General features: G+C 55.4%; 1 protein-coding gene across 1 annotated transcript in view; it reads right to left on the bottom strand.

Moving 5' to 3' along the window:
• COL13A1 (collagen type XIII alpha 1 chain) overlaps nucleotides 1-17,780 on the bottom strand; it is a 147,168-nt gene that overhangs the window by 124,741 nt on the left and 4,647 nt on the right. Inside the window, exons 2-3 of the mRNA XM_029919700.1 lie at nucleotides 17,601-17,772; nucleotides 1,428-1,500 (exon numbers count right to left, since the gene is read on the bottom strand). Of these exons, the coding sequence (XP_029775560.1) occupies nucleotides 1,428-1,500; nucleotides 17,601-17,772 (245 nt within the window). The remainder of the gene's footprint in view (nucleotides 1-1,427; nucleotides 1,501-17,600; nucleotides 17,773-17,780) is intronic.

Here is a 17,780-nt window from a genome sequence, read left to right as displayed (position 1 = left end):
AATGTCCTGCCCTCCGGCAGCGTTCTAGACTTTGAGCAGAGGATGGGTGCAGTTGGCCGACAGGCTCAGCGGAAACATGGGCCCCTCCAGGGGGCCCGATGCTTATGGGAGCTCCACCCGGGCCCCCCACCCTTCCCTGGCCTTCATCTCAGCTCATTAATCTTGGTGTTCCCCTGCCAAAAACTTTCCCAGATGCCAGGGCTCAATCTTCTGGGCCCTGTGGGAGGGAGGGAGCTTCCCAGGACTCCAGACACCCTTTTAATTAACCCAGGCGACCCTCTCCCGGTGGGCCAGCTGAATCCCGTCACAGCTCCACCGTTTCCCGTGGTGGCGCCCTCACCAGTGACTCCATCCAGCCCTCCTCACTCCTGTAAGAATGTGGGTCCTCCATTTCCCACATGCTCACCACCTGTTAGCCTCCTTGCCCTGGCCTAGGGACCCTGGGTGAGGACTACCAGGGCCCCTGTGCCCTGTGGGGTCCTGTCATTGTCCCCTTCCCACAGAGGGTATAAAGGAGTCTACTTGAGGCTGGTGGAGACCCAGAGCAGGGCAAGACCCTCTGTGATTACTCTGCTCCGTGTAGTCTTTTTTTGGAGCTTCCTTCCTGACCCACGAAAAAAGATAGAACAGTGACACTTGTCCATCTGTCATTCTCATAGCTTAGTCATAATTACCAGCCATGCAGAAAAGTCCTCATGGGCTATAACTTGTCACTGTCATTAACAGTGGACAGTGCCATTGAACCCCCACGTGGCAGGGCACCTGGCACGGAGCAGGGTCCCCTGGGTGAGGAGCACAGCAAAAACACTGGGACAGGCGTTCTCACTAGTGATCTGAGCAGACAAGGCTGCTCAACAGAAAAAGCAAAATCTGAGTCCAGATTAGCCCCCACATCACCTTGCAGCCTTTAGCTTGTGAGCGAGTGTGCATTTGCCCGTGCCCCCTAGATATTGGGCACCAAACGCACAGCGCCCTGAGCCTTTTTGCTGGGGCAGGCAAGTTTTACACCGATGGACTCATTCATTCATTTGTGCAACAATTTTTTATACCTGCTATGCGTTGGGAGTTGGGGGCATGGCAGTGAACTTGACGAGCCAGGTCCCTGCCCTCATGGGCTTATGTTTTCTTTAACTCTGCATAATACTTCATAATTTTCTGAACCTGGCCATGCCCATCATTATACCTGATTTCACCACCTGGAGGGCTCCTCCTCCTCCCATAGAAGAGATTACAAATGAACAAATGAATGACAAAGGGCTGGTGGGCAGGCGGTTGCCCAGCAGAGGGGAGGTAAGCAGTTCAGAAACTGTCATTCCCATCTGCCACAGGAAAAGTGATGCTCTGAGCAGGTGTGGCTGGAGCACACCCACTAAGAGGGCCTCTGGTGCGTGTCCCCCTCCCAGTCACCTGTTCTCAGGGCTCCTTACCTGGTGGGCAGTGACACCCTGGAGGCGTCTTCGGGGGGGCCTCCCGGCGCCTCCGAGAGTGGAGCTTCCATTTCTGCAAAAGGAGACAGAGAAGAGGGGTCAGGGATCAGAAGGCCAAGCCCTGGGAAGGGTCTGTGGGCTGGTGGGAATGGAGAGGGAGAAAGGGCCACCTGGGGGCTGGCAGGAGACTGCTCCTGGATCAAAGACTGGCCACAGGCGTCTGAGTAATAAGAAACAGATGGAGAAGGTCCTATCTAGGGAATCTCAGTGTCTGATGTCTTCCGAGGGCTCTTAAAGAAATGAGCCCCAACCCCAAGGCCCTATAAACCAGCTGTGGCCTTCCTGGACTCTCAATCATGGGTACAATGACCCACTTCTCTCGGCTCTCTGCTAATTGTTTCCTGTCTAGGTCTGGGCTCCTGATTGATCCTGGCGTCAGGGACAGTGACTTCTGTTCTTTTGGTGTCCCTCCTGGCCAGGCACAGGCAGGCCTGGGTAGAGGTGGGGGAGAGAGGGCTGAGCAGACCACTTGACCCCCTATGAAACTCTTCTTTGCAAATCACTGAGCCAATTAGGAAGGCCCCCAAGGAAGTGGTGATGAGTAGACACTGAGGCATCTCCAGCCCCCAGAGCTGCCATTTCCATGGTGGTGATGGACAGGCACACGGCTGTAAACACCAGCATCCGACTTTTCAAAGGGCAGGGCGCCGAGTGTCTCAGGCCCCGTGGCCACACATGGTGGGCCACACCGGTACAGAGGCTACAAGGGACACTTCCGGGGCGAGGTTGCCTGCGTTCCCATGCAGTCAGACCCGGAGCAGGATGAAGCCTCGCTGGGTTAATGGGGGGTGGGGGTGGGGGTGGGGCAGGATTGACACAGTGGATGCAGAGAAGGAGAGGAGCCTGCCCCCCAGTCCCCCAGAAGGCACACAATAAACGTTAGCTCTTGTTATGCTCTCAGGTTACAGGTGAGGGACCCCAAACACAGGGCAGAGAGACTAACATGGTCAAGGTCACAGGTGGAACATGGTAGGCACCGGGCTCTCTGACGTTAGTGCCCCAGTTCGAATCTGGTAGCCCCGGGGCCAAATTGGTCTTTAGATGTATTTGCTTTCCTTCCTCCAGTAATTTTTTTTTCATTGAATTTGTTTCCAGTAGTTTGAAGTGACTGACTTCACATGTAAAGCCGGCCTCGGAGGCCTGTACTGTGGCTGACAGTCACTGACTATGACCAGTACACTAAGGTCCCTTCAGGTGAAGCAGGGAGGAGGCCAGTTGCCCATCCCCCAAGAAACATCTCTCCATCCTCTGCCTCCTCAGTGCCGGGTAGTTCTGCCGCTCAGGCCAGGCCGCAGGAGAGGTAAAAAAAAGTCCTAGGATTTGGTGTCACCTCTGTCTGGTGGTGGAGAGGGAAGGTCAGAAAAGCTTTATGAGGATTTATAACACATGCTGAGCCCCCACAGTGAACCAACACCGAGCTGGCTGATTTTGTACAGAGAATCACATCTATTTTTCACAGTCTAACTCTAAGGGGGATTTAACAGTGTTTTCTACTTCAGGAAACAGAGGCTCAGAGAGGCTGAGTGACTTGCTAGAGTCACACAGCAAGGATGTGGTAGGTCTGGGGTGCGAACTCAGATCTTTTGGTGCAAAGTCATAGAACCCACTCACAGCTGGGGGACCACACACATCTACTTGCACACCTTCCCACCAATTAACTTCTTCAAGGGGGTTATTTGTGGCTGTGCCTGGCACCCAGCAGGCATGTGACTTGCATCTGCTAAGTGGCGGAGCCAGCCAGTGACCGACAAGCCAAGGCCAGCTGGGTTTGCATAGGGTTGAGGCTCACTCGACCCCAGTGAGATGCCAAGCAGAGGTTGGGTCCTGGAGATAGAGAATGCAACCCAAAGGGCGGATGGGGCCCCTGCCTTTGTGGGGCTCACCTTCCCGTGGGGGAGACAGAGTCATAAGCACACAATCTAGGCAGCATAAGCGTGGTAGAGACACATAATGCAGGGTAATGTGGCCAAGTGATGGCAGGAGGTATTTGAAACTCAGGGGTCAGAGCAAGGGTTTCCGTGGAGGGGACACTTAGCCCTGACCTGGTGGAAGCAAGGAGATGAGTCATGCGGAGATGTGGAGGGGGCACGTTCAACGCAGAAGGAGGCAGAACAAAGGCCCTGAGACAGACTTTGCAGAGCGCGCAGAGGATTCGGAGTGTTGGAGGGAGTCAGGGTAGCATGGCTGGAGGGCTGAATGCGGTGGGAGGGCACAGTAAAGGCACAGACCCCTGACATCCCATGCTTTCCTGACCGCCAGGAAACTCTAGCACTAGTTGGATGCTGTGGCCTCGCTTTAATTCACTACCATTATCCCAGATGAGAGCCCAGCAGGTGCACCGTGCTTGCCCCGCTCCTTGTCTCCCTGCTCCTGCTCCTCCCGCCTTCTTCCTTCCCAACCCCAGCGCCCTTCGCCCGACGTCCCCGTCAACTGATGACCCTGAGAACACAAGAGCAGACAGTAGAGGTCTGCCAGCGGCGCCTGCCACCATGGCACACCCGCCCACCTGCGCCAGGGACACCTCCGGCCCCTTCTCTCCGATTCTCCTACGTGTAGCCAACCTCGCACATGCGCACTAGACCTTCTCCTCCTTCCTGCATCAGCAAGTCCCTCCTCCAGGCTCCATCCGGGGCTCTCATCCGGCGCAGTCTTTGCTAGAAGGGGCCAGCTAGGGACTAGGTCAGGCTGTGGGAGCCGCATGCTGACAACCACTCAGCTTTACTGCTGGAGGCGAGAATCGGTCGTAGAAAACACGAGAAGAAAACAAGCCCAGCTGTGTTCCCGTAAAGACAGATCTACACAAACAGGCTACGGGCGGGACGTAGCTGTCGCCAGCTCATCCCTCGTGCAATCATCAGGCAGACACGCTGCCATCCTCCCACCACAAGGAGAAAGGAAAAGAAAAAATCCCCTTTGGACCAAGCTCTTTCCCAGGCAATCTCCTGCTCTCTCTCCTGGGGTACCCCTGCAAGGCTTTTGCCCTCCCTCCACCAAGCGCTGTCCCCCAGGTCATCAGTGACCCCCATGTTGCTGAGCCCAGAGGATGGTCACGATATTCGCTCCTCCCCCTTCTTCCTGACGCACTCTTCTCACCTGGCTGCCAGGATGCCACCCTCCCAGCTTCCCTCCTGCCAGTCTGTGCTCCTTCTGCCTCCTTTGCTGGCTCCTTCATATCTCTTTGGAGGCCACAGAGCCCTGTCTCACCTCTTTTCTCTCTGCTCCGGCTCCTGGGGACCCTCGCCCTGCCTCACGTCTTCCACACCATCCTTTGGAGCTGATGCTGTCCTCACTCCCCCTCTCGCTTCGATCTTCCTCCAGAAGCAGCTGCCTAATGACATCTCCATTAACAGAGTCTCAAAATCAGCTCGGCAAAACTGGGCCCCTCATATCTTGTCCCCACGCCCCTGGGCTTGCCCCTCGGCTGTCTTCCTCGTCACAGACAATGGTGACACCATCTTGCCAGACCCTGGACATCATCAGTGATGCTTCCTTGGTTCTCATTCCACGCCCATGTGGTTAACAACTCCTGTTCTCTCCTTTCTAGACACATCCAGGATCTGACCCCTTTCCACCGCCTCCACACAGCACCCAGCACAAACCTCATCATCTCTGGCCCAGTCACAGTGATAACCTCCTGGTAACCCCCTTCTGATAACTTGGTGATAACTCCCTGCCTTTAGCCTTGCCCCACATTCTCAACATGGCCGCCAGGGGGTCACACAGGCCTCTTTGAAGCTCCTGCTCCTGCCAGGCTTTCGCCTACCTCAGGGCCTTTGAACTTGTTGACCTGTCTGCTTGGGATGTTGGTTTCCTAACCAACCACTGTCTCACACTCAGTGAGGTCTTTGCCCCCAGTGCCCTCCTGCAATATACTTACTATCTCTCTTCCCTGTTTTACTTTTCTCCTTTGGATTTTGTTGTGTTGCTTGCTGGTTTATCTTGCTTCCTGCCTACCCTGATCACTAGAAGGTAAGTTCCACCAAGACATGGGTACTTTGGTCTGTCTCATTCACTTCCATGTTCCTAGTGCCTGGAACAAGGCCTGGCATATGGTAGGCACTCAATAAATAGTGGTTGTTCACAAATCAGGAGATTTCACCTCAAGGTCTGGATTTCTGGTCCCTCATACAATTGGGGCATCTGGCAGCACGGGGCCATGGAGATGACTGGGAGGTGCTGGGTGATGCCTGCTCCTTTTAAGGGGCATGTGCTTCCCAGGCCATCACAGTACCTCCCCCTGGCCAGCTTTGCTTACTTAGGCCACCAGCCTGATCCCCTTAGGCATCTGAGTTTGAGACTCCTGGTGAGAAATGCCCAGGCAGGGGCTCAGGGCTGGGTGGAGAATCTTCCAAGACCCTAGCGTGGACCCGCAGCCACCCTGGACAGAGTTGCCCTCCTGCCCCACCCCTGCTGGCAGCCAGGGCCTCCTGGAATGCCCCACATGGCCAAAGCTGATATATCACCGCCTGATCTTCGCAGCTATTAAAATGCCTATATCTGTATCGGTATCAGAGGGAAAATGCCAGGTGGCTACTCACTCCCCTCAGAGAATGCAGGTAGGCCTGGCCTTGGGTTTAGGGGCCACCCCATCTCTGTGCTTAGTTCCAGGGCTCTTAAAGGGCTCAGGCTCCACCTGGGCCTCTGTAATCTGTGGACGTGTCCAAGTGGTGGTGAGCAGGGTGGAGCCCAGAGCAGGTGAGCTTCGTGCTCCTCGCACTTCATGGTGGGCTTTGACCTTGATCCTGGTGCCTGCCCTCCAGGAGGAATCTGTAAAATGGGGCTTTGGCCCCCTGCCAACCTCTGAGCATTGCTGTGGAAAGTGCCTTGGAAACCATAAAGCACTGGCCAGGAGGAATTTTTATGCAAGAGTTAATACTAATGATAATAGCTACACATAGTGAGCAGTACATACTGGGCATTGTGTTAGTATTCTGGTGGAAAAAGTCACTTAATAATTAACTTTTGATATTATTAGTGTATGATTCCTATTAGAACCCACCTGCTCTTGGGAGCTGTGGCAAGACTCTATTTTGGGTTAGCACAGACGGCCTCGAACTCTGAGGAGGGACTTCACACACACAGAGCTAGGCAGTGCTGATTTGGGCTTGCACTACATTTGGGGGTGCCAGGACCTTGGGGTCGAGTCCCAGCTCTCCCACTGTGTCTTAAGCCAGAGATATAGCCCCTCTGGGCCTCAGTTGTTTCATCTATAAAATGGGGATGACATTAGTTATCCCCTGGACTACACAGAATGGATAGAAGAATAAAATAAGATGAGATCAGAAAACAAAAAGAGAGTCCAGATGTGAAGAAAGGGGAACAACTACTATTCTAGCTTGTTTTTCCTGGTGGCCAGGTGAGACCCACTTCTCTCCTGAGCCTGCTGCCAGAACTGTCTCCTCCCGTCTGCCACGGTGAAGGTGGCCTGGCCACTTGCACCGCTGTGGGTTAAGTTTTCTGCCATGTGCCTGTTCCGAACCCTGCTTCCCAGAAAAGAGAGGGTGAGTGAGGGTCCAGCCTGCAGCCCTGCCTTTCGACCTTGAGCTGCGCATTGGAATGACCACGCTGAGCAGAGCTTCAGTCTCTGCGCCATGATTACCAGGCCTGGCACAGAGGGATGCATGATCCCATCTGAGAGGGCCCTTTTTACCACCCTGTGCCATGCTTTCCTGGGATGGCACCCTATTGGAGACTAAGCCAGTTCTTGGAGGGCAGGGCTGGTGTCTCTGATCTGTACTTGAACTGAATCAATCACCTTGAGGTCTGCCCTTCCCTGTGGTTCAGGGGGACATGGGCTTCAGCAGAATTTGGAAAGATGGAGATAGAGGAGGGGGGCATTCGGTGAGGGGTAAAGACACAGAGGCAGGAAAGAGGCTGTGCGGAGCCTAATCCCAGGGATGGCAGAAGGGGGCTGGCCCCACAGATGGGCTTTGTTAAGGGGACAGGCCCATGGCGGCTGCATGCCTCAGGGCCCAGGCAAATCTGCCAGTGTGGGGAAGTCAAAACGGAGGAAATGGAGACACTCAAGCCACACCTACCCAAACTGGACTTGCTGGGGGGGAGAGGGGGGAGCGGGAGGGGGTGCCACAGGGCGTGCCCAGGGAACTGTCTTCTTCTTCCTCTCATCATAATTCTCTTTGTGCAACAGGCTTGGCGCTTGATCACAGACTCCCAGGGCCGTGAAACGGGGGCCCAAGGGTCCGCCAGATGCCACGGGCTGCCTCTGCTCCCCTGTCTCACCAGAACCACAGAGGGGTGTTGCCCCAGGCTCTGCAGATCAGAAGGAGCCAGAGGAAAGGAGCTGAATGCCCCCATGTGTGCTTTCCAGCCTTCCCGTGAGAAAGTTCTTCCTTTCAGCTAACCTGCGGCCCTGCTGCTGCCTCAGGGAGCCAGGGAGTGGGGTCCTGGGACTACGTGGATGTGGGCTGGAGCCAGGTTGTCTTGGGCCTCAGACCAAAGGGTCAAGGGCCCTGGGGCCCCGTGCAGGAAGAAACAGGGGTCTCCTACACAGAGCAGAAAGCGGCTGGGGTGAGAGGGCTGGAGCAGATGCTAGGAGCCTCCTCACCCCTTCCCTCTTTTCAGCAAATGGGGATGAAACACTTATGTGCGGCTGAGCCACACAAAGGCCAGGATGCGTCAGAGCAAAGCAGACATGGAGGCCGCCCCGCGGAGCTTTCTCTCTGGGCAGAAGCACGCAAGCCACACATGTCAGGATGAAGTGGCCACGGTCACTGAGCTCTGGCGAGTCAGGGTGAGGCCCTACATACAGGCTGGTTCATCATGGGGAAGTGACGGCAGGGCAGAGACCTGAAGATGACCTGAGGTGCCGGGACAATGCTGACCTGACATCAGGACGTGCTCCCCCTTACGCAGTGAGCAGGGGTCCTGCACAGACGAATTCATTCAGTGCTCACAGCACCCCACTCCGGAGGAACAGTGCGACATCGCTGACCCGATGATGGGCAGCCAAGAGGGGCAGAGGCAGGGTTTGAACCAGGAGGCCTGGTTCAGAGCCCATGTCCCTCCACTGCACAGCCGTGACGGGTGCAGGGGGGGGCTCTTTCCAGGAGATTGCAATACTTATTACTGGAGGGCCAGGTGCTGCTCAGAGCACTTGTTTTAACTTTTTAAATTCTAAAAGCAGTACTCAATAAGAGGGAGAACCTCTAATTATCATCACCTTCATTTTTTTTGAGGTACAACCCAAAGCACAGAGAGGTTAAGCAATTTGTCCGACATCACACAGCCAGGAACCAGCAGAGCTGGACTTGAACCCAGCAGTCTGGCCCCAGAGTCTGTGCTCCTGGCTATAGCAATGTATGACCATGGGGATGGGGATCCCTGAGGCAAGATAGGGTGGAAAGGGCCATGCTCTTCAGGCCCCATGGCCCACATTAAGAAATGGTCTCTGGCCTGAGAGCAATAGGAAGTTACCAAAGAGCTGTAAGCTGTAATTAGGGGAATGCAGTGATTGTAGTTAGAGTTTTTAAAAGATCACCCCAGCTGCTGTATGGACGCTGGACGGGACAGGGCAGCGTGAACAGGAGGGGGTGGATTAGGAGGCTCTGGCCACAGCCCAGGAGAGCCTTGAGTAGCCCGGGTGGGGAAGGGTGGGCAGTGATTGAGAAGAGGACGGTCTGCAGGAGGCCAAGATGGTGCGAGCCTCAGAGTCTGGAGGCTGTCAGGGTCTGGAGGCGGGTGTGGCCACAGATGAATGGGTGGGGGGAGGGGTGGGCTCCTCAGTTTAGACACTCTGAGTTTGAAGTGCTTTCCAGACACACTGGAGGGGTGGGATGGTAGGTGTAGAGATGGGCCTGATGCTCTGACTAGATGAAGAACACACACACACTGCAGCCAGAACAGTCAGCTGCATGCGGTAGTGAGCTCGCTGTCACAGTGGGTATGTAAGCATGAGAACCAGGGATGTGGAGGGGGAGTCCTGGTATAGCTCATAGCTCTCTTCCTTCCAATACTCTGATTCTCCGGAGTGGGGAGAGGCTGGGAGCAGGACCATCCTCTCACCTCCCCTATCACTGAGTCTCCCCTTACCTCCAGGAAACCACAAATGCCAGCTCGCAGGGTGTAAGGGTCTTCCTGGAAGAGCCCCAAGTAATGCCCCTTTAACCAGTCCCCTCTCTGCATCCTTGTCCCCTGAGGTCACCGTTCCCATCCTGCCCCACAGGCCGCCTTGGCAGAACGTGACCCAAGAGAGAATGCCTCACAGCAGTGCTTGAGAGCCACCTGTACGGGTCATCGACAGCATGACGGCAATTACAGGTGTAAAGTCCCTTGGACAGTAGAGTGGCAGGCCCTGCAACAGCCTTCCTGGAGGAGAAGCGTCCCCTGGGGACAGGCCTTCCTGCTGTAACTTAAAGAACACAAAGACACGAGTCTCTGGCGGGAGCACAGGGTGCACAAGGAAAGAGCTGAGCAAAGGAAAGACAGCCTGGACTGTGGGCACTGAGGAGGCCCGAGGCTAGGGGGGCATGGGTGGTGAGGAGAGGAAAGGAGGCTGAAGAGGCAGCAGAGGCCCATGTTGTGTGGACTGTATCCATGTGGGGCTTTGGGAAAACCCACAGTAGACTCCAGGATAAGAGACAAGGGCCTGTGCCCAGCCTCCCAGGCAGGAAGTTCCTGCGCTTTGTGTGTGGCTCGCCCTCGCCCTTTGAAGGACCAGAGGAGCCCCTGCTGCCAGGGCTGTTGGGCATGCAGATGCTGGGGCAGTGTCAGTTGGAGCTGTGGATGGGGGCTAGCGGCAGCACGGACACCACCCAGGAGAGCCGGGGACCCCTGTCTGCCCCAGCCTTCCTAGGCCCTCCCCATATCTCAGGACCGTACCCCTCATTATTGCTGGCCCCTGCCTCTTAGCACTGCTCGGGACCCAAGTGAGGGTGTCTGGGTTCAGTGGCACAGGTCAATCCTGTCTCTATCTGTCTCAGGGGTTGTGAGCCTTAGGGGTCATTAAACGTCCCACCATAAGGCCCTACCCACAGGGATCCGCGTCTGGGTTCCAGGAAGGGGGTCGGCCTCGGTGGGTGTCACAGCGCCCAGCTGACGTCTGCAGACAAGGCTAAGTCTTTGAGGGCACGCGGGTACGAGAAGGAGGAGAGACTACCTTTGAAGAGTTTAGTTGTCAAAGAGCTTCTACCCCTGTCTCGCTCCCAAAGGAGGCATTCAGGTGGCTGTGTGGACAGACAGACACATATTATACTGCAAGGCAGCTGTAGGTAAGGGGCAGAAAGGAAAGCAAGGGCAGGGTGCTACATGAGGGGGGGGCGGAGGGGTTGGGACTTAGGCAGAAACTTCTGGCCAAAGGACTAGGCTGTGTCACAGGGTGACCCCCAGGTTTGGTGCCAAGCTTTCTAGAGAGCAGTTCAGTATCTAAGAGGCAAGCCCTGATCCAGCCCTCCTGGGAAGTTCTGGATAGTGGTTTTCCCAAGGGTCTTCGTCACCAAAACCTGATGTCACAAATGACATCCTCTGTGGCATTCTACAGCAGAGATGGTAACGTAGGCCTGATTCCAAGTCAGCTCAGTCAATACCACCTGTGAAGAAGCTGAACTACACTGAACAGGTCCCTCGGCCCTGATCTCGGTGACCTGCCTCGGCCGACTTAGTAGGGTATGGTGTCCCCTACAGATGGTGTACACTTGTGGCTTTAGGCTGCTGGCTCTGGGCCAGAATGCTTGGGTTCAAGGCCTGGCTCTGCAACTCACTGTATGACCTTGGGAAAGTCACTTAACTTCTCTGGGACTTCATTTTTCTCTTCTGTAAGAATATAAAATAAAATATAATAATATATAACAATACAACCACTTCAGAGGGTTACTTTGAGAATTAAATGAAGGAAGAGATGGTAGAACTCTTTGAACAGTGGTCAGTAAATATTAGCTGTTAATCAATGATGAGGGAGGTGCCAATGATTACAGATGCTATTAACTGAATGATTCCATTTAATCCTGCAAGAACTCCGTGTGGAGGAGGCCATCATCTCCATTTTTCAGATCTGGACACTGAAGCTCAGGGCACACACTCTAGCTAGTGGCAGAGGTCCATGTGACATCACAGGCTGTGGGCTTACCCACCTTACTGTTTTGTTTCAACCAAAAAATGTGCCAGGCAGCCTGGTGGATGGAGAGGAAGCTCCTGACGGCTGAGGGGAGGGGTGGGAAGGGGAGGACGCTCCGAGCCACTCTGTCCAGGCGGGAACACATCACACCCAGCCATTCCCACTCTCCGGCCAGCACTAGAGATGCAGCCCAGGTTTACGAGTTCATCATCTCCTCTTCTGGTTGCTGTGACACACCACCTCCAGGGTGCACCCCTGAGCAAATGCTGAGCATACAGTTGGGTCTTGGGTTGAGGTGTGGGGAAGAAAGCAGCCTCTAGCAGAGGGACCTTGAATTAGCAATTAACTGGTGAGGGCTGCCTACTCTACACAAAGTCCTGGGCTGGGCTCAGACCAGTGAGCTCTTATCCCTGCTGCTGGCTTGTGAGAGATCAAATGTGAGACAAGACATCTGAAGGCAATAGAGAGAACACACTGCACAATGTGCTGGAGGCTGAGCCATGGATGGCAGGTAGGTACCATCTTGTACATTGAGTCTAATGGACAGGGAGTGGCAGCCTGGAGCGAGTGTTGAGAAGGATTCTAGGCTGATGTAGACTCCCTGTGAGTGTGTGGAGAGGTTAGGAATGGCTGCCGGGGCTCTGGGATGAGAGGAGGCAGCACACGCCATGACTGTAGTTTCCTTCTCTGAGCTGGATGTTTGGCATGAACAGCAAGTTCTATAGGACGTCAGAGTAGAGAGCCCATTTGGGGTCGGAATGGTTTGGGGAAGGCTTTCTGAGGGCACTGGGAAAGATGAAAATGATTAGGGGTGAGGCAAAGAAAAGGCATCTTTCTGAGAATATCAAGTTGTGAAACTATGCTAAGGCAGACAGCATCTTGTTTCAGATGCTTTGACTTTCCTGCCATTTATCTATGAGGGCTCACTAACTAACAGGGCCCTTAGCTTGGTTCAGAGCCACCCACTAGTTTTAAGGCCTTTGGAGAAGCTGTAAAATGTTAGCAACTCTCCCTGGTGCTATCTGTAATAAATATTGCTCTGTATTTTTCTTTTAAGTTAGAGTCATGAAATTGCTTTTTATCTTGAACACCAACTCTAAATAAATAGTGGGAGCTTCCTGGAGCAGCGCTGAAAAGGATTCTGAGGCCATTGGTAAGCTCAAGGGGAAAGTGTGCTGAAGTTGATTAATAATGTCTGCTGAGGCCAGGGAATGGGGAGTGGAGCATGCTGAGGCTTCACCACCACATCACCAGACAATTAACAATTGTCTGGAAGGGAAAAGGGGTGGTATGAAATAGGCATGCTCTCCAGAGAGGGGGATCCCACCTCTGGCTCCTCTGGTACCTGGCTGTGGGGGCTTCAGACCTATTTTCTTATCTGTAGAGAATGGAGGCTGAGACGGAGGGGCTCTGAGGATCTTTCCTCCATTAACTTCCCACAAGAGAGCTCAGGCACTGACCGCATATGAGGGGTCCAGGGTCTGTTTGACTACTGAGGCCCAGGCTGCTGGGATCTACGGGCCACACCCTCAAAAGCACATACTTCCCCTGTAAGCACCCCCCGTCTTTCAGACACTGCTTTGAACTCTCCCCAGGATTCTCCTCTGGAAAAATCTCTGTACACACCCTCTATATGTGAGACATTCCTGTTACAGCGGCTCCTGCTCCAATAACCATATTGTTATTTTTATAGAGGAGGGATCTTCCCAGGGTTCCTCAACATTTTAGCCTAGAAGTTTCAACCCTCCCTCCCTTAACCCCCCAGGAAATCTCTGAAGGTGGAAAATGCCCTCACCACCCAAAGGACTGAATCAGAGATGGTAGGATGGAAGCACCAGTGGGATCAGTCTTGGTATCTGTAAAATGGGGCAGTGAGGTTGTCACTTAGGGAGGTTGTGGGGATTGAAAGAGATAACATGCACAGCAGTGGATGTGGTATGGACCCTATAAACGTGAGGCACTTCCATGAGGGGGGCTGTGACTCTCACCATTGGGGCAGAGGAATCCACCTGGCATCCCCCAGTGCCCGCTGGAAGGTGGCCGCTCACACCCATGGCTCCCCTTGGCCTACAACATTGATTTAGCTATTTAAACTCAGGTCTCTTCCCTTTCACAGCACACCCTCTGCCCAGCCCTGGGTGACATCTGATTTCTTCCATTTGGGACATTCCAGTTTCTTTCTTCACAGCAAGCAAATCAAGTAACAGGCAGCTGGAGCACTCATTAAGGGTCCCAGCCCAGGAGAGAGGCACCGATGGGGGGAGCTGGCTCCCCCGCCCCCATCCTCCTCTCCCTGCTCTGACCCTCCCCTCCCCCACGGCCAGGCCCTGCAGATCCAGGCCTGCTGCTAGCATCTGCCTCCTGGCCTGCCTCCTTCCAGGCTCCTCTCCCACTGGTTCCTCTCACCCTGGCCTTCCCTGCTGGCCCCTTCTCCTGCCCGCCTTCCAGATCCCATCTCGACACCCAGCACGCCGCTCTCCCCACTGGGAGGGAGTGTGTGCAGTGTCCCTGGGTTCGCCTCCCCAGGCCACTGCACAAGCTGTGTGCCTTGCTAGACTGCCCTGTCTTGCAGGTAGTGGCCAGGCCCACCTGCTCCAGGACAGACTGCCCACCTCAGCTCCTAGGGAGCACTCCAGAAGCACTCATACGCTCCTGGGCATGGCCTTGGTGGTGGCACCTTCTAGTGCATCCTCGCAGCTGCTGTCCCCAGAAAGTCTCACAGCAGCCCCAAGAGGGAGGCAGAGCCTGGACTCCACAGAGGAGGAGCCTGAGGTTGGAAGAGCGGGGAGACATGGCTTACCAAAGGCCGCAGGACTGGTGGCAAAGCCCAGCCAGAATCCTGGTCTGGGGCCCCTCCACTTGCGGGGTGCCTGCGTGTCCTTTACAGAAGGAACCTTCTGCAGGTCCACGTTGCAGAATCACTCTAACAAGCCACCTCCGGGGCTCTCCTCCGCCTTCTCTTCTCACTGCGGGATCTGATGGTCCCACTTCTCCTATCCCCACCTCACCCCTGCCCCCCTTTGCCTTCCACTCAGCCTTGGGGTGCGGGGGGAGGATGCCTAGGAATGGGATTCCTAGGGAGGAGGAGGGAGGCCTCAAGTTGCTCCTGGATACCTTTGCTGGCCCAGACGAGGCTTGCTCTTAGTGCAGTGCTGTCCCATAGAACTTTCTGTGATGATGTCTATATCCATCCAACTGGTAGCCACTAGCCTCGGTGTCTCTTGAGCTGACTTCAAATGTGGACAGTGTGACTGATAAACTTAATTTTTAACTTATTTAATTTTAATTAATGAGGTATAATGGGTCACATGGAATTGTATTGGACAGTGTAGCCCTTAGAGTGTCCCTTCATGAATCCCTGGACTGCAGGCCCCACCCAGGGGGGTGCCTCCTAGGGCCACCTTCCCATGGTTGAGGCTACCCACCGCCTCCAGCCAGAGGACCGGCCCCTCCCTCTGGCTCCGGTGCCCTCTGCTCTTGATCTCACTCCCCACTGGCTTCATGCACTCCTCTCTGTCCCTCTCTGCAGCCCTGTCTGGGCCCCAACCCCTCTGGCCTGTGCTGGCCTCTTGTCTGGCCTTCTTCTCTGGCTTACTCTCCGCCTCATTCTAGGAACACCTGCCAATCTATGGCTCCCCATTGCCCTCACATAGATCTAAGGGTCTCTGGGGCACCTGTTGACCAGGACTACCTGTCTCTCTCCAGCCAGATCCTCCACCACTCAGCTCCCCAGGGCAAACCACCCCCCACTCTTCCAAACTTCAGAAGCTACTCTCTTTGCCTCTTGGAACAAGGCCCCTCCTCTCATCCCTTTGGCCTGGAAGTCTATTCACCCTTTAAGACTTCACTTGAAAATCACTTTCCCAGGAAGCTGCTGCCATCAGGTATGTTGCATGTTAATATGTTCTCCAGACCTCCTCTGCCTCCATTACTGTAGCTTTTTTCACATGGTCACCGCCTGTTGTCTTCTTTGTGTCCTATCCGTCTGTAAGTTTAAGAGGGGAGAAGTGTGTCCTGATCCACACTGCTTCTCAGAAACATTCGCTGAGTGAATGAATGAATGTGGACAAAGAAAGGTGGCAGGAAGGTAGGATCCGGAACTTAGGTTCTAGTTGTGGGTCTTGTCATGTGACTCAGGGTACCCTACTGGCCTTCTGCGTTCCTTATCTCCCCAGCTGTAAAATGGGGGTCAGTTCAGGTGCTCTGGCAGATGAGGGCTCTAGAAGTCAGTAGGGGCACACGGAGCTATGGGCTGCAGAGGAGGAATTGGGATGTCAGATGACATTGTCAGCCCCAAGGTCTGGAGAGCACAAGACTTGACCTGGTTCTGTCTCAAGCAGAGGAAGCAAGGATCTGGGGCATGCCCTGGCCAGCAGGAGGGGCCTGGAGGAGGAGAGGATGGAGACAGGAGCTCCCAGGGTCAGATGCAGCCAGGGCCCCTGAGATACCTGGTAGGAGCCCTCACGGCCGGCCCGAAAACCGTCTCCACCACCCAGCCAGTCCCGCATGCACTTTCAGCCAGCTGGCAAAGGCTTCCCGCTCACCCCGTTGAGTCCCGACACTTCCCAGGGGACTGTGGGTGGCCATCCCCTGGGTCCTGGCAGTGCATGGGAACAAGCTGCGGGCAGCAGTCATGGGTGCACCTCTCACCTCTAGTCTCAGTAAACCTGCCCTGGGACCACCCTCTCACGCTGGCCCCAGGGCCTCCCTCTCTGCGTCTTCCCTGGAGAGCAGCTCTGCCCACTACCAGCGTTTGCCTGGTAATGGAACCTGAGAGAGGCCTGGCTGTAGGGAACTGATGCATTGTGCCACAGTGGTCCCCGTGCCTACCACGGTTAGAACTGGGCTCCAGTGCTCACCATGACCACAACCATTTTGCAAGCTCAGAGTGGTGAGGGTATTTGCCCCAAGCTGCACAGCTTCTAAGTAGCAGAGTGGGGATAAAAACCACCTCTGTGCTCTTTACTACTCCTACTAAGTAAGAGGCCCCCTCCGAGTTCCTCCTCAGGGAAAGTTTCCATGGCCAACCTGTTCTAGGACCTCTTCCCAGGCCACTGCTGCCCTCCCTGTGGGTGCTCCCCTTCCTTTGGGCCCCAGACCCCTTGTGCTGTTCAGATCCTTCTAAGTCACTGAGACTTACACTCTCACTGCAAAGCTTTTCCTCTGGTTGCACCAATGAGACTGCATCTCCCTCCTTCCTGGGTGAGCTCTTTTCATGTGCTCCTAAGATAGCCATGGCCAAGAAACACTAGTGGCTTTTAATCCAGTTAGGCTCAAGGACGTTTCGGAAGTGGGGAAAGTTCGGGATCCTTTCCCCAGAAAAGCACACAAACACAAAATGGTGGGAACCATTCCAGGGGCCCAGGGATAAGAAACAAGAGGGTATGGGCTTACTCGGACCCAAAGACAGTGGAACCGGGGCGACTCACACCTGGGCCCTAACAATCTAAGGCAGTGACCAGGACACCACTCCTTGCAAGGACTGCCCCTTCTGTCCCCCTCAGCCCCTTGGATGACTCACTCCCTCTCTCTCTCTTCCCAGCTGAGCATGGCAATAAAAGTCAGGCACTGCTGATCCTCGAGGGATGGATGGGGAGGGCCGCGGGGGCCCAGCAAGCCCCGATCAGGGCCACCGGGCACATATCCCGCCGCGTGGGCTCTGGGCCGCTCTCACACAGCCCTGGCGAGCTGCCTGGAGGGAGAAGCAGCGCCTGGCAGCCTCCGCGCGCCTCCGTGCGCCGTGCCTTACTCCACCTGCCCAGCGCGCTCAGTCGCTCTCTGCGCGGGACGCGGGGGCGCCTGCCTGCGGCGGGAGCCGAAGGGTCCCACGCAAGCAGCCGGCGTCCTCCGCGTCCTCGAAGTCCACTCCAGGGCAGCGTCCGTCCCCGCCCCCACCCACCCGCAGACAGCTCTTGCAAGGCTAGGGGGGACGCACCGCGCAGCTCAGAGAGCCAGAGCCCGTGGCACTGGCCGGTCTCAAGTTTGGAGGCTGCGCGAGGGGGCGCCGCGGGGAGAGATAAAAGCCAGTAACAAAGAGCACAGACCTCATCCAGCAGTTGGCTGACTCGTCCCAAAATAGCTGTCTCCATTTGCTGCTCCCCACGCTCCGATTCCAGGCGCAGCACCCGGGCCTGCAACTCGGCGGTCCGAAAGTGGGCGAGCAAGCTGATAGCCAGCGAGCATAGGGCCAGCGCCAGCAGCCCGCAAGACCCCGGGCTCGGCAG

Source organism: Suricata suricatta, chromosome 2 (assembly GCF_006229205.1).
Source record: "Suricata suricatta isolate VVHF042 chromosome 2, meerkat_22Aug2017_6uvM2_HiC, whole genome shotgun sequence".
NCBI classification, from domain to species: Eukaryota; Metazoa; Chordata; class Mammalia; order Carnivora; family Herpestidae; genus Suricata; species Suricata suricatta.
This window is presented reverse-complemented; position numbering and strand designations above follow the sequence as displayed.